We start from the raw sequence: 17,174 nt of genomic DNA, 5'->3' as shown, positions 1-17,174 counted from the left end.
TCCCCGCGCTACCCCTCCCAATCCCTCCAACCCGCGAGACATGCCAGCCGCTACTGCACTGAACATGACAACCCTGACCCATCATGGAAACAGATCAGAACCTTTTACTCAGTCACTTGTGCTTTGTCATGCTCAGAGAAATATACAGAATACACAGTGGTATGTTTTCAATATAATTATTGAAGCACCGTTATTCTTGTATAGAATACAAGTGCTGCGATAATCGGTGAACAGAAGCAGATGATTACAAGCACCAAAAGGGTAAATAGTAGATACAGTTCGACCATGGTGCTAAAACAATGTGTATATGCAGGCATATAAACGAGGCAGTAATCTGGCATACTCCTACTATGCAAAACCCTACTTTAAGTGTACCTAGAGTGTGTGTAGGTGTAAAGCCAAGAATCCCCCCAAGGGATGAACTAACCCATTACAGCGTGAGAGAATGTAGGAGCCCGTCTTGGTCATGAACTGGACAGTCCTCATGGAGAAGTCAGAACGCTGTGTGGTGAAGTCTCAGTGTGCAGGGCCCCTCAGTGTCAGCTGAAATGCCTTCTCTGCTAATCTATCAGAATGCACATTATGTATAATAGAAAGAAGCCTTGTGATGTGCGTGTAGATTAGCAATGTTATGGATATGTATCTAGCTCTGTCGCGCAGTGGATGAAGATAGAACGACTTTTGTACCTAGTGCGTAGAGGCTTTGTACATGATGTTCGAGGCAACGTGATAATGTTGTGCACAGCTAAATGTGTAAACAAAGTAGTTTCAGAAAAACGAATCCAACATTGTTGTGCATGCAAAATATGTGCAAAAGTTCACATCAGAAGTGTTACTGTGAAAAAGAGGACAACGTGAGAAATGAGCAGCTTCGCTACATGGGCCTAACACGGGAACATAACACTGGCCTGCTAATGCCCACATGTGGTTGGTTTTACTGGGGTGTGAGACAGGTATGAAAGTGTGCTCTGACAATATTTTTTGTTCATAGTCTCAACAATCAGAAGCATAGCTCAAAAAGCATGGGAGTGCTGGAGAGGGCAGAGAACTGCAGTCCAGTATGGTTTGTAAGAAGGTTAAATTACCTAAATCCTCAAACTGAAGTACCTCTCCAATTCCTTATCAATCGAGAGGGACAACAGAGCACAAGTCACTCTGTAGCCACAAAGTGCACCGCCAAAGGGGATAATTGTGGGACAATGTAAGTACAGAGATTGAGATGCAATACTCCAGTCAGCCAGTAAATATCTTGTAAAATACCCCACAGGCAAGATTAAAAGTCAAGGAACTCTATCTAGAACCTTCCATATAAATAGGAGGACCAGACAAGGTTTCCTACTATCCACATTCTGTCTGTTTTAATACTAGAACCCCGGGCTAGTTGGCGATTTGAAGACACCCTGGTTAGTGGTGGATATGGTAATGGCAGGGAAAACACACATCACTTTACGCAGATGATATACATCTATCTATCTATCTATCAGATTAATATCCATTTTCAAGTAGTATGGAAAATGCTTTGGGTCTCAAATCAAATAGCAGAAATTACAGTTTCTTTCGTTGAAAAAGTTGTCTTCCCAATAACACTCAGGGACACATGTGATTAGTTTAAATATCTGTGACTCGGGATGTCAACAGAACCTGACAAGTTTCATAAAGACAATTTGGATCCACTGCTGAGAGACCAGAGTTGTGATGTCTTGCACTGAAAAAACCACCATCATTCACTGTTTAATGGTGCAGTCCTGTTTAAAATGACAGACCTGCTGTGGTTCCATTACATGCCACATAATTTGGTCTATGGGAACCATGATGGGTTTTTAAAGCGACTTTAAGACTTGTTGCAATTGTTATTATGGGAAAGATGGTTGTCTTAGAATGTCACAGTCGACATTGATTGCAAAAGAGTACATGTGAGGGAGGGATAGAGCTACCTAATGCCAGACAATACTACGAGGCCACTCAATTAACTATAATGAATAACTGGGCCTCCCCTCCCACCCATACCCCGGATGATGCAGCTCAGCGATTAGACAGGCATGCCATCAAGGTTACAAACACAAGATTTATTGGAGCAGGCTAAGTCACAGACTGACCATGGCAACAGACGCCAACACTAACTGCGCTCAGGGTGGGCTCCTATTCAGATTTCTGTGTCCTGGTAGGATTTAAAGGATGTAATAAAATGTATCTTTCCAGATTGAGAGATATATGGGACACTGCTGATATGAAATAATTCTCACATCTACAAGCGGAGTACTCACTTGACTTCAATTGAAGCAGGCATTACACACCCACATATAGAAAGAAACAACCATACAAGATGAATTGCCCCTAAAACAAAGATTATTAGAGGCCAGGTTTGTGACAAAAAGAGAGTAATTGACATACAGTACCATAAAATCCAGTGCAGTGACAGAACAGGAGAGGCTGAAATACCATTGGGTACATGATGAGGGTGAACTAGAAAACGGATAGTGAGAAAATGCACTGGTGCACTCTAGAAAGGAATTAATATGGTCAGGATTTCATCTATTACAGCTGAAAGTCTTACTGAGGATTTACTACTCAAGGGTTCAACAACTTAGATATAGGCAACTATGTAATGGAATGTGTTTGAACGGATGTGGTTTGACCAAAATGTTAATCCACACACTATGGAGTTGTCCAAGTAGCCAGAGTTATTGGACTCGTGTTACTGGGGATACGGGGGATAAGGAAGGTAAATGGATAATAGTCAACCATGAAAGATGGATACAGTGTGACTATTGGGGGGCGGGGTAGTCTTGGTTTGCAACCATTGATAATTGGAGAATTGAGTCACAATATGGTTTGGTGTATGGCTGTAAAAAAGGGTGGTGTATGCAGAAAGACGTTGTCTCAAACACGCAACAAACTGGGGAACATTGAAACAACATCATGACTTAAAGTAGATAGGTAGGAAATAGTTTGAGTGGGCCACAGGAGAGTTTAAGATTTTAATGTTTGTCCATCTGAGAGGGTTAGGCTCTGTAATCCGTAGGAGATTGCTCCTCTCACTAGTGTAACTGACGAGATTCACACCACTAGGGTCTATACTTTGGGAGACGATTTATTGTAGAACATCACTGAGTAATTATGACGTACATACGATTATATCACTGTTAGAACTGCCATCTTTTGGCATGGTTTCCCCTGAGTTCTTGCTTCTGACCTCCTGATTTTGACTGTGTGCTGAACTTCGTTTTTGCTGGCTTTAGGACTCATTCCCATGAGGCACAGGGTCAGACTGATTTGCATATGGCCATGTCTGAACTGGGGTGGCAGAGTGGGCTAAAGAACGGTGATGGATCAAACCCAGATCTGTTGACTGGGTGTGAGTGTTTGATTGGTTCTTATGCTCCGTCCATCACCACCCCCTTTTGTACCGCTTTGTTCGCCATAAGTTGGCAGGGTATGCTCAGACGTGAGTCCCTTGCTCACTTTGCCACTGGATTCAAGCAAGCCTGGCTGAAGACGGCTGAAATGCCAGAAACCGGTCCTAGGAAGCTTGTTTCCGGTCCAGGGAAGGCATGGCTTGGCAGTTCGGGCTGGACTGTTCCCATGAGGCACAGGGTCAGACTGATTTGCATATGGCCATGTCTGAACTGGGGTGGCAGAGTGGGCTAAAGAACGGTGATGGATCAAACCCAGATCTGTTGACTGGGTGTGAGTGTTTCATTGGTTCTTATGCTCCGTCCATCACCACCCCCTTTTGTACCGCTTTGTTCGCCATAAGTTGGCAGGGTATGCTCAGACGTGAGTCCCTTGCTCACTTTGCCACTGGATTCAAGCAAGCCTGGCTGAAGACGGCTGAAATGCCAGAAACCGGTCCTAGGAAGCTTGTTTCCGGTCCAGGGAAGGCATGGCTTGGCAGTTCGGGCTGGACTGTTCCCATGAGGCACAGGGTCAGACTGATTTGCATATGGCCATGTCTGAACTGGGGTGGCAGAGTGGGCTAAAGAACGGTGATGGATCAAACCCAGATCTGTTGACTGGGTGTGAGTGTTTGATTGGTTCTTATGCTCCGTCCATCACCACCCCCTTTTGTACCGCTTTGTTCGCCATAAGTTGGCAGGGTATGCTCAGACGTGAGTCCCTTGCTCACTTTGCCACTGGATTCAAGCAAGCCTGGCTGAAGACGGCTGAAATGCCAGAAACCGGTCCTAGGAAGCTTGTTTCCGGTCCAGGGAAGGCATGGCTTGGCAGTTCGGGCTGGACTGTTCCCATGAGGCACAGGGTCAGACTGATTTGCATATGGCCATGTCTGAACTGGGGTGGCAGAGTGGGCTAAAGAACGGTGATGGATCAAACCCAGATCTGTTGACTGGGTGTGAGTGTTTGATTGGTTCTTATGCTCCGTCCATCACCACCCCCTTTTGTACCGCTTTGTTCGCCATAAGTTGGCAGGGTATGCTCAGACGTGAGTCCCTTGCTCACTTTGCCACTGGATTCAAGCAAGCCTGGCTGAAGACGGCTGAAATGCCAGAAACCGGTCCTAGGAAGCTTGTTTCCGGTCCAGGGAAGGCATGGCTTGGCAGTTCGGGCTGGACTGTTCCCATGAGGCACAGGGTCAGACTGATTTGCATATGGCCATGTCTGAACTGGGGTGGCAGAGTGGGCTAAAGAACGGTGATGGATCAAACCCAGATCTGTTGACTGGGTGTGAGTGTTTGATTGGTTCTTATGCTCCGTCCATCACCACCCCCTTTTGTACCGCTTTGTTCGCCATAAGTTGGCAGGGTATGCTCAGACGTGAGTCCCTTGCTCACTTTGCCACTGGATTCAAGCAAGCCTGGCTGAAGACGGCTGAAATGCCAGAAACCGGTCCTAGGAAGCTTGTTTCCGGTCCAGGGAAGGCATGGCTTGGCAGTTCGGGCTGGACTGTTCCCATGAGGCACAGGGTCAGACTGATTTGCATATGGCCATGTCTGAACTGGGGTGGCAGAGTGGGCTAAAGAACGGTGATGGATCAAACCCAGATCTGTTGACTGGGTGTGAGTGTTTGATTGGTTCTTATGCTCCGTCCATCACCACCCCCTTTTGTACGGCTTTAGGACTCTGGGCACTTTTCCACTACTAATCAGTGCTAAAGTGCATGTGCTCGGTGTCTAAAGTGTAATGGCAAATGATTTCTCCATGATTGGCATGTTTGATTTACGTATAAGTACCTATTACAGTGCACTGTGTGTGCCTAGGGCCTGAATATCAAATGCTACGAGTGGACTTGCAGCACTGGTTGTGCCACCCACAAGAGTAGCCTTTCAAACCTGTCTCAGGCCTGCCACTGCAGGGCCGGTGTGTGCAATTTTAAACTGCCAAGTCGACCTGGCAAGTTCACCTACTTGCCCTGCCCAAATCTTCCCTTTTATTACATGTAATGCACCCCATAGGTAGGTCCTAGGTAGCCCCATGGGCAGAGTGCAGTGTATTTAAAAGGTAGGGAATGTGCTTTTGAGTTTTACATGTCCTAGTAGCGAAAAACTGCTAAATTCATTTTTCTCTACAGCAAGACCTATCTCGCCTGAGATTAGCATTGGAGTTGCCTTGTAACATCTTACAAGTGTATCTTCCAATAAGGAGCAGATTGAAAATTGGAGTTTGGGGTCTCTGGACTTACAATTTAAAAACACATATGTGAGTGAACTTGGTTTTTAATTTGCAGGTCTGAAAATGCCACGGTCTTGGCAGGGTCTTGTGCAATACAAAGGCCTTTCTTTGAAGTCGCCGTACTTCAAAGGCTAAAATGGGTACAAGTACTGGACCTCTGACACCATATACTCAGATCACTTCTGGACTGAGGGCATTCTGCCAGAAAGAAGACCTGCTGTGCTGCCAGGAGGAAATGCCACTTTGCCGTCTGCTTTGATGTTGGCCTGCTGCTTCTTGCCTGGTAGTGAGAGGACTGGACTTTAATTTCTGCATCCTGCCTTCTAAGGTTCTCCAAAGGGCTTGACTGAGCTGGCCTCCTGTTGCTGAAGTTTCAAGAACATCAAAGACTTCACCTGCATTTTGCTACCAGCACCTGGGCTCCTCTGCTGCGAGTTATGTCCTGCCAAGTGGTGTCAAATCCAGTCCTGGGCCCTTGGAGATGAATTTGGTGCTACAATCAAGAAACCAATGCTACTGACTGCACCAAACCAGTGGAAACCGCTCGCCAAGGACGCGACGCACCAACCTTGACTTTCAATGCAGCCCTGACTTTGCCTCAGCACCGCATCGCCTTCAGCCCAGGGGTTCGATGCCGAAGAACCGACGCAGTACGCATCTGACATTGATGCCAGAGAATCGACCCCAAGTTGCCTTCAGGAACCAAGGTCTTGCACAAGCAACCGATGCATCACCTCCTGCAACTCATCAGCCCGGAGCGGCAAAGCTTCAACGGCCCCGCACCGCTTTAAGGAACCAATGCCTCACCAGCATCCGCAAGTTTTTTTCCCCCCACATATTGACTCTTTAGTTTAGCCGGAAAGCTCTGTGCTAAGCTACCAGAGGGAAAGCCTAGGTACATTTTTAGTGAATACTACACTTACCCTGCCTAGGATTGTGGGTCCCTACTTGAACAGGCTGCATACCTCTGCCAACTAGAGACCCCATTTCTTACAATCCTCTACAAATCCATCTCCTGTACAACTGTTTGAATTACTTTTTATACAAAAGATCAAATCTATAAAATAAATAAAAGGAAAACAACAAAGTAGTGCATTTTAATGCACTTCCGGCTAAGCAGGGGGGGGCGATGCTTTTCGGCCTTAGCGGAGGAGCCGCCACTGGCTCCAGGCACATCAAGACTCAACGGTATGGACTCGGACACAGAGTGACATAGAGCGATAGGCATAAATAGAAGGGGCAGCAGGCCAACAGACAGATAAGGCAGCATGCCCGGCAGAGAGACAGGGCGACAGGCCTGTCAGAGAGACAGGGTTGCAGGCCCAGGAGAAAGACAGAGCAGCAAGCCCATCACTAGAGACATAACAGGCAAGCAGGTTCACAAAGACAGGCCGTCGAGACCACAGAGACAAGGCGGCAGGACCACAAAGATAGGCCGGCAGGACCACAAAGACAGGCCGGCAGGACCACAAAGACAGGACCACAAAGACAGGACGGCAGTAAATACTAAGATGCCAGAGTGTGCAGAACAGCTGTGTCATAGTAAACATAATTATGTGGTGAATGAAAGACTTACCCAAAATTATGATGGCAGCAGTGAGAAGTGCAGCAGGGACAGACCCAGAAAGTTCAAGCACTGTAAGGTAAGCAAAAGGGGCAAGCCAAGATCCCAAAAAGGCACAAAACTGCAGGAAAGAAAGAAAACACAGGAAGAAAGTTGAATTACAGCAATATGAAAAACAAATGTATGCTGATATTCACCTCAAACCTACAATCTCCAACACACAGGACCAAGTACACAAGCTACATTAGCTAACGTAAGGCGTATAAGAAATGCTATCAATGCATCCAACGAACAAGAACTTCGCTAGCTTTTTCTTCTGAGAAGCCCACTATTAAAGCACCACCATGGGAAATATAAGGGTACATTCCTTACGCTTTAGGAACAAATTTGGTTTTAGACACCATGTATGTTTTACTACATGTGACTAGTTTACATTTAAAAAAATGCTTACATAGGAAATATCAAAGGAGACGGTTGTGAAACCACACTGTTCTCACATAATTGAATGGAAACATGTGTTTTACTCTAAATCACTTTACACAAAGAACAGTTTCTTTTTGCCTCTCAAAGGAATCCTAATAATCTCCCAGGTTCTGCATGGCCAGTTCCCTTTGAAGGTCAAGGTAGGTAGGTTGTGGAACAGACAACCACTGGATGAATGTCTTCATTTATGTCTAGATGGATAAGTGGGTACCACACTTATTTTTATTTTATTATTTGTACTTTAGAGGGAAGCTGCTAAGTGTCCGACAATTTAAAATGCTATAGGTGCACGACCAGACAATGTAGCCTTCCAAGCACATAATATTCTTAAGTATGGCTCGCAATTTCCAATTTTTGTAATAGTTCCTAGAGGTAAAAGGTGAAGTGACTCAAGCACTCAGAAACAGCACAAATAACCATAGAGGCATTTTTTTGTATTTTTGATTAGTTAATGAGGATATGATTATTTCAGGTTTTTCTGGTCTGTTTTTAACTATTCATCAGAATTTATTAACTGAATTTTAAATATACTTTACACTAAACTGTGATAAAGTAATAGTGTGTTTTACTTTAGAAAAATACTCAATTGTGGTTCTTCTGGTACTTTAGAAAGAGTATGGTGACACAACAGCTCCCACAATGTATTTACTCCACAGCAGTCCATGATGGTCCAAGAGTCAAAGAATGCTGTCTTTGCCATGAACGGCTCAGGGTCTGAGCAAAGAGGGGTTGTTTCTAAAGCAAGAGATTAAAGAGACCATGTCATCAAGCGACCATCATAGATAGCTCAAGCTGTGCATATGCCAGCCTCAACTGCTCTTTTGATCAGTGGGACTTCTCGACTGTTCTTTATTTACACTTTTCAATAAATGTTATTTTAGGGCAAAAGAAGTCATCTAGTTCATGGATTGCTTGCATATCTTCTGCAGGCAATACAATTAAATATTTTAAAGACTATGATCAAAGTTTGCAGCACTAGACTAGAACTTTTTGCTTTTGTAAATGTATATATCTGTTTAAAAGGAGCACTAGCATTTTAGCTATCTATATGACTCCGACTTCAGAGTGAAACAGATGTATGCACACTCCTATTCACCAGTAGTGGCTCCTGGTGGGAGTGCTGCCCGGTAGCACTCCCACCAGGAGCCGCTACTGCTATTCACTCACTCCATGTTTAAAACTACCTGGCATGGTTAACTTTAATTACATTTTTATCCTCCAATTCCAAATTCATTTATAGTACGTTTAAAAATTTTCATCTGCACTTCTACCTTATTTATTTATATCGGCTGATTAACTTTAATAATCAGCCGATATAAATAAAGAAGGTAGAAGTGCAGATGAAAATTTTTAAACGTACTATAAATGAATTTGGAATTGGAGGATAAAAATGTAATTAATATCCTCAGTTTGATTTGTGGGAGCAGTGCGGGTGCATCAAACAGAATACAGTCTGGACGATGAATGGCCTCAGCTGAATTTAGAAAAGCTTCAATCTTTCTAATAAAATACAATTTTGATTATCTTTATTTAGATGTGTTTGTGAAATAAATAAAATGTGTCATTGTGTGTATTTGTTTGAGGAATGCTTTTTTCTGTATTTTTTTGTGTATTGTTTTGCGGTTCACATCATAGACCGTGCTTAGGCTGCAGTCCCCGGAATTTATTAATGACTCAGTGGGGGGTCCCTGGGTTCCAATAATGATTCAGTGGAGGTCCCCAGTTTCCAGTATTGGTCCCCAGAAGTCAAAAGGTTAAAAAACACTGCTATAGAGACTAAAACGCTTCGATCATAAAGGAGATACCAACAGGATAGAGGTGGATGGACGGAATGCTGTGTTCAGAGGACACTTCTCAGATGAGGCCAGGATCCTTGGTCTTTCTAGTGCTATCTCCTACTTAGATACACCTCTAAAATTTAAACAAGCAGCATTTGGTGTAGATATATCACTGTTTGCAGTCAAACAAACAACAAAGCTGTCCAATAGACTAAGGGCCACATATATCAACCTATTTTGCATTCGTAAATTTGAAAATAGCCTTTCAAGATGTATGAAAGGCTTTGGCAGTGCACTTTAGGTTATCACAATTTTATGCGAATACCTAAAATTGCAACTCCAAATAGGGAATCGCAATTTACAATTACCTAAGCACATGCACCAAGATTTTCCTAAATGCAAACTGGGCATTTAGGGAATGCTATTACCATTGACTCCAAGTCGATGGTAACCATGTGCAATATTTGAAAATGCACAAAAAACATATTTTTCAAAGTGCCATGTAGCACACACATGACACTAGGGCATGTGTGCACGTTATATGTGCACATTCTTGTGTGGGGTGCTTCAGCAGGACCGTAGGCTCCTGGGCACCCTTGGTTTTGCATTTCCTAATTTTCAATTACCAATTAGGTAATCGAAAATTAAGTGATGCAAAACCATTCGCACCTATGGGCAATTAGGCACTGAGGAACAAATGGAGTACCATTTCTTAATAGTGATTCCCTAATTGCGATTACGGCTCCGTAGGAATCGCCATTAGGGAATCGCAATTTTCTTACATACCATTTTGCACTCCCTAAATAGCGATTATCTAACATTCGCTATTTAGGGAATGTGAAATGGAATTTGAACACATGTGGCCTTAAGTCCGCTCAACCACCTCCAAAATCAGTGAGGCGCAGAATGCTGTGCGGCGCTGCTCCTCTCGAAGAGTGTCTGTTCTACACAACCCCAGAGAACATCTCTGCACTCCTCCAGTGTGCCATCTACTCACCATTAGAGGCGTCCCTAAATTCCCAATCACTATTACTCTGCATATGAAAATGAAAGAACCCAATGGCGGACCTTCCAGTCTACACCTCACCCTTTGTTTCATAAAGTTTCGAAAATCCTTTGCACAATTCCTCCAGCACCTGCCGTTGTTCAGTGCCACTGTGTCCCAGATCCTTGGCTAATAAAGCAAATGGAGGTGCACCAGGCAAGTAGTATACAGTAACACGTGTTGTGTCAAAAAGAGACCTTTATTTTCTCTTTATTCGTCCTTTTTATTTGTCCTTATTTACATGCACGGTCCAGCCATGTTTCGTTCCAACAAACAATAGGAACTTCGTCAGGGCTTAATCTTCTAGCACTGTGTGTGAAGATCACAAGCAATGATCAATGTCCTTGTTCCAGGTATATGTGCCGGCTACTAAGGGATTTCCCCTGAGCATCACCGTGCCCCACATTTACATACCATGATAAGTATCCGTCTCCTCTGTACCTTGAAAACGAGTAAGACGAATAAAAGGAGGAATAAAGAGAAAATAAAGGTCTTTTTTGACACAACATGTGTGACTAGACTTCCGTGCCTGGTGCACCTCCATTTGCTTCACTATTACTCTGCACTTCAGAGTGCGATCATGTAGCCCCTTCATTCTTACACTGTACTCCCCTGTGCTGCTCTGTACACTCTTTACTGTCTAAAGTGTTGCACTGCATACTAAAAAGCACTGCCCTGTCCACTCTCAAACAGGAGCTACAAATCCTGGGTGCTACATGGTATTCTAGGCGGGCGAGCAGTTTGTTTCAGAAAGTGCTATAATGTACTCACCCCTCTCATTCCTACATAGTTATGTGTTCCATAATTATCGCCTGGCCTCTGGAATGGAAAGGAGCCGTTGTAACCACTCAAGTATCCGGAGAGTGCTATCAGCATCTGGAGGAACAAAGAACATAAGGCAACAGTGAGGTATAAATGCAGGTCTGGTAAAATGTCATTATAACAGAGCACACTATAAGACACGGCACACGTCGAGCAAAATATTGCTATAAAACAACAAAAGGGAAACATCACAATTTGTAGGAAAAAGCCACAAACGACAGCAAATCAGTAACGAATAATGCAAGACTGGAAAATGTTATTACAAGAGAACAACCTGGAAGTATGACATAGACCTCGTATAATCTGTATTTTAAATTAAAGCAGGAGACACCCATAACATGTGTAATCCATCGCCTGGCACAATGTCAGCATCAACCACAACTTACATCACAATGAAATAAAGTAACGTGTAAACAGTGCTTTACCCTGAGAAATGGCCTTTTTTCGACTGCTGCACTTAGTGAAATAGGTAACTTATTTGGTATCTTTAGCCTCATCTTCCATATAATCAAAAACCGCCTTTTTGGTTTCAGTAATTCTGCCTATAGTGCTATATTAGTTGCGTTTTGGTTCCTGTTTTGTTTGCTATACATGTCAAGATTTGTTGCCTTTTCATGCAATACCTTTCCAACTATACTCCTAAAAAGGTGCTGCTTCTTCTAAAGTCGTCCTTGATTTCCAAGCCCTGCCATTTCTTTGCTCCTTTTCTCTATTGCGTTATCTTTCTCCGTCTTGAGCTGCTCAGACACCTACTGCTTCCACCACTAGGGCATTATAAAGTTGGCAATCACCCGCTTGATCCTTCGTCCATCCTTAACACTTTGTCACGCATGTGTGTCTACCAGACCCTCATGCCACGTCACTTTAGTCTTAGAAAGACTGCATTTGTTTTGTTCCCTTCGCAATGTATGCTTGTAGCAATGCTACATCTTTTTCAGAATTCTATTGGCTACTGTTTACTGCCCTCCGCAGCCCACCCTTTAGTACCGGTGCTTCCTTAGAATTGGATTGTATTACACCATTTACAGAAAGCTTCCTACCCAGTTGTCGGGTGTTGACGAGCTTCATCACGCAGATGGCAGCTACACAAAGAGGGAGCGAGCGGGTGCATTTGTTGTGATTCCATGTGATCTCTTCTGCCACTCTTCCTCAGAGATATTTTTAATCAATTTACAGTCATTAAGCTGTTAGCTTTTTATCTAGACTGGCTTGCGCAATAAAAAGAAAAAAGAACTAAAAAAAAAGAGCTGCGCGTTTTTGCTGTCGATAAACCCGAGGAAGGGATCTAAAAATGCAAGAAAATACGTGCTTCCTCCGATCACATAAAATTGGTGTGAGAAGTTGGCCTGGTATATGATGCTCACTAGTTAAAGTGATCACCTTGTACCATGCCAAGCAACCCTTATGGTGTGGTTGTAAGTCAACCTTTTCGGACTAGCTGCCCTAGTGGTAGCGTAGGCTAAGCAGTCTTTGAGGCTAAACTCGTGAAGCGTGTTAAGCCAGCTGTTTTACCAAATGCAACCCCCTTTTATACCAATGAAAGGACACCACACAGATATATATTCAAAATATATATGTATTTATTTCTCAAAGTAACCCCTAGTCTCTTTATGAGCACAGGAGCACAAATCGTCAAACAAGATTATCACAGAATACACAGAAGTTGCACTTTATATGGATAGGCCCTGGTGGCCACTCAAACCATATACTAAAATAGTGGTATAAGTACCACGAACAGAAAAGGGAAAAGGCCTAGGGCCTCTAGAATCGCTGGGCCTACAAGGAGCTAACTTCAGTTAGTGACCAGGAGGTCCACGGGTGGCGTGTGCAGAGCAAATAGTCACACGCGTGCTCCCATAGGTTTCAATGGGTGCGTAAAAAGTACAAAGTTACTGCAAAGAGGATCTTCCGGATGGACTAGGAACTCAAGATTTGGAACACAGGCACTAGAGATGTAATACTACACTTGGGCACAGGTGTGCCAGCTTTACCTCACCCACAGGAAGCGGGTGCATAGGCCTCGAAGTGCGTCGGGTTTCTTCTATCTGTTCCGTGGAGCCTGAAGACAAAGATGCTGCAGGCGGTCGGCCCGGGAGAGATGCAGTGGATCCAAGAGAGGATCGGAGATGTTGAAGACCTGTAAGCAGAGGGGACAGTGTTCACAGTCACTAGCCAGTGACCAGCGTGGCACCAGGTGGGTACCAGGCAATGTCGGGTGCAAACAGGAAGAAAGGTGTAGCTTGTCTCTGCAGCCACGTGGTCCCTGGAGGTCGACGACGTCCAGGAGTCGGTTCACGAGCTGTCCCACGCAGGCTCTCGCTGTCGGCGGTGTCGGCGACTTGATCGAAGCAAACAAGCCTTGGCAAAAGCAATTTGTTGTAGGAGATGAAATAAGCTGATGGTTCTGACCAGCAAGGTCAGAAGGACTGCTCCTTTGGAGGGGAGCAAGGGCCAGTCTGGAGCAACCAGACCAGCGGTGTATTTCTTGAAGTTCGTCGCCAAGATGGCTACTAGCCAGCGGGCCAGCAACCGGTTAGGCGCGTCGAGTGGCAAAATGCAGAAGGGCCCCACGCAGATCGTGGAGATGCTGGAGGGCTCACCTTTGGTGCAGATGCTGCTCGGGTGTTGGGATTCTCAGATCCCAAAGCACAACTTGGAGGGAGCCTCGGTTGTTGCACTTGTCAGCTTGTCGTAGTCGTTCCAAGATGGCTGGCTCCACGTGTCTCGGTGCCTCCACGGGTCTCCTCTTTTCAGGGACTGTGGATCGGGCGGTGAGCGGTCTGGAGGTCCAGGTCTTGTCAGTCTCTGGGCTCGGGCTCCGGCGGGAGGCGGCGGCAAAGCAGACGTTGGTTCGCTGGATGGTGCTTGCGTTAGCAAGGTGGTCACTCCCTGACCACAGGGGAGATTGGCTTCAGTCCTCTGTGCAGCAGAGCGTCGAAGTTCCCGTCTTCTTCTTAGTATTAAGTTGATTCCAGGATGTCTGAAGTCTTAGGACACAGCTCCTACCTTTAAGCGGATTCTAGGGGCCGGACTACCTGCTAGGTCCCTCCCTATGGGTGGGACCAGGAAGGGGGGTGGTTACACCCCCAATCCTTTGTCCAGCTCGCCCCAGGCCCGGGACTGGTGTGCCCCAGGACCGGTTTGAACTGGCATATGCACCGAGGCTCCTTGTGAGCCACAGGCATGTCTGGTTTCTTTCAAGCCCTACCTGACCAATACACAAAATCCTGTCTGGGGTGGTGCACGCACCTCCCCTGGCAGGAAACCCTTTGTCCACACCTCCCAAGCTGGAAGGACTCCCAGCAGCAGGAGGGCAGACTTGTGTCTGTGGTGGCAGCATCCATTTTGTGGATCTGAGGCTATGTCTGATTTTACCCGGGTTTCAGGTACTGTACATGTCGTGTCCCTCTAGAAGGGTGGAATGCTAACCCCGTCGCCAGAATTGGCGAGGGGTTAGTATTCCAATTCGTATGACACCTTACTCGACATGTTTTGATAAAGCAAAACCAAAGATAGCATTTAACCGCGAGGTTCATAATGCACTTAAGAGTATATGGTATGACGATATCTGGAAACAGTAGAAGGAAGTTGTTCCGACCACTGCAGACAGGCTCAGCTCATGCCAGAGCACCATCTCACATGGAACCAAGCACTCTGCCTTCAGGATTGTTAAGGCCTGCCATAGGAGTGACTTATAGGTTACCAGGTGTCCCATTTAAGGTTAGGTATAGGTATACTACACCTAAGTAAGAGGTGATTACACCAACTTACCCCAGCTGAGTGATCAGCCAGTTGTGTCAGATTGTTAGGCCAAGCCTGGGGTGGCATAATGCATGCTTCAGCCCCTGGCAGGCCTTGGGTACACCAATGCCCTGGGTACCTAGTGTACACTGGTACAGGGGCTGACAGGGTGATCCACTCCCAATTGGTTATGCACCTAGGGTGCATAGTTTTAATTTAGTAGAGAGAACAGCAGGCTGGGGGTCTGATTGGCAGGCCCACAGCCTCAATATGTCAAAAACCAGTGAAGCAAAAAGCAAAAATTTGGGGTGACCATAGGATAGCAGACCCTACTCTCCTACACAACCCCCCCCCCCCCAAACGCTGGGACATTAAACTAGCCTTGACCAGTCTCGTCTTCATGTCCTAAGTGGAAGTACCTGGAGAGACCATCTGCATTCCCATGGTCAGTACCTGGCCGGTGCTCCACTGTAAAGTCCATCCCCTGTAGGGAAATGGACCACCTAAGCAGTTTGGGGTTTTCACCCTTCATCTGATTTAGCCACAAGAGGGGCTTATGGTCGGTCTGAATCTTGAAGTGAGTGCCAAACAAGTATGGCCTCAGCTTCTTCAGGGCCCACACCACAGCAAAGGCCTCCCTCTCAATAGCTGACCAATTCTTCTCTCTGGGGGTCAACCTTCTGCTAATAAAAGCAATGGGTTGGTCTTGACCATCTACATTAAGTTGTGACAGCACAGCTCCCACACCCAACTCAGAAGCATCTGTTTGGACAATAAACTCTTTGGAGTAGTCAGGACTTTTCAGGATAGGTGCAGAGCACATGGCCTCCTTCAGGTCATCAAATGCCTTTTGACAGCTTACTGTCCACTGAACCTTTTTGGGCATCTTCTTGGATGTCAGATCATTAAGAGGAGTCACAATGGACCCATAGTTCTTAACAAACTTCCTGTAGTACCCAGTCAAGCCCAAGAAAGCTCGAACTTGAGTCTGGGTGGTTGGAGGGGACCAGTCCTTGATGGATTGTATCTTACTCTCCAGTGGTTGAACTTGGCCTCCACCTACAAGGTGGCCCAAATATACAACCTTACTCTGCCCTATCTGGCACTTTGTAGCCTTGATAGTGAGGCCTGCCCTTTGCAGAGCCTCAAGAGCCTTCTTCAGGTGGATCAGGTGATCCTCCCAGGTGGAGCTAAAGACAGCAATGTCATCCAGATATGCTGCGCAAAAGTCATCCAACCCAGTAAGGACTTGGTTCACCAGCCTTTGGAAGGTGGCAGGTGCATTCTTCAGACCAAAGGGCATCACCACAAACTGGTAGTGCCCACCTGGGGTTGAGAATGCTGTTTTGGCCTTAGACTCCTCAGCTAATCTGATTTGCCAATAGCCAGCTGTTAAGTCAAATGTGCTCAAAAACTTTGCAGAAGCTAGTTTGTCTATGAGCTCATCTGCCCTTGGAATAGGGTGTGCATCTGTCCTGGTGACAGCATTGAGTCCTCTGTAATCCACACAGAACCTCATCTCTCTCTTGCCATCCTTGGTGTGAGGTTTGGGGACCAGAACCACTGGGCTAGCCCAGGGGCTCTCTGAGGGTTCAATGACACCTAATTCCAGCATTTTATGTACCTCAGCCTTTATACAGTCCCTGACGTGGTCAGGTTGTCTGTAAAGCTTGTTCTTTACAGGCAGACTGTCACCAGTGTCCACCACATGGGTACACCAGTCAGTTTGACTAGGTATCAAGGAAAACATATGTGAAAATGATTGTAGAACCTGTCTACATTCAGTCTGCTGATGGGCAGTGAGGTTGCCTCCAAGGGTCACTCCTTCAACTGAGCCATCTTCAGGGTTCTGAGACAACAGGTCTGGGAGAGGGTCACTCTCTTCCTCCTGTCCCTCATCTGTAGCCATGAGCAAGCCCATGTCTGCCCTGTCAACATATGCTTTAAGCCTGTTAACATGGAGTACCCTGTGGGGACTCCTGGGAGTTCCTAGGTCGACCAAGTAGGTGACCTCTCCCTTCTTTTCCAGGATTGTATGGGGTCCAGACCATTTGTCTTGGAGTGCTGCTGGGGCCACTGGCTCCAACACCCATACCTTCTGTCCTGGCTGAAA

General features: G+C 45.6%; 1 protein-coding gene across 2 annotated transcripts in view; it reads right to left on the bottom strand.

Annotated features, from left to right (window-relative positions):
* The window catches only part of POMT2 (protein O-mannosyltransferase 2), a 408,616-nt gene that overhangs the window by 265,855 nt on the left and 125,587 nt on the right, over positions 1-17,174 (bottom strand). For both annotated transcript variants that reach the window (XM_085626671.1, XM_085626672.1), the window contains 2 exons: positions 11,270-11,374; positions 7,205-7,313 (listed from right to left, as the gene is read on the bottom strand). In XM_085626671.1, coding sequence (XP_085482797.1) covers positions 7,205-7,313; positions 11,270-11,374 — 214 coding nt within the window. The remainder of the gene's footprint in view (positions 1-7,204; positions 7,314-11,269; positions 11,375-17,174) is intronic.

This window comes from Triturus cristatus, chromosome 9 (assembly GCF_964204655.1).
Source record: "Triturus cristatus chromosome 9, aTriCri1.1, whole genome shotgun sequence".
Lineage (NCBI taxonomy): Eukaryota > Metazoa > Chordata > Amphibia > Caudata > Salamandridae > Triturus > Triturus cristatus.
Note: the sequence above shows the minus strand (reverse complement) of the source record. Positions and strands in the feature narration are given on the sequence as shown.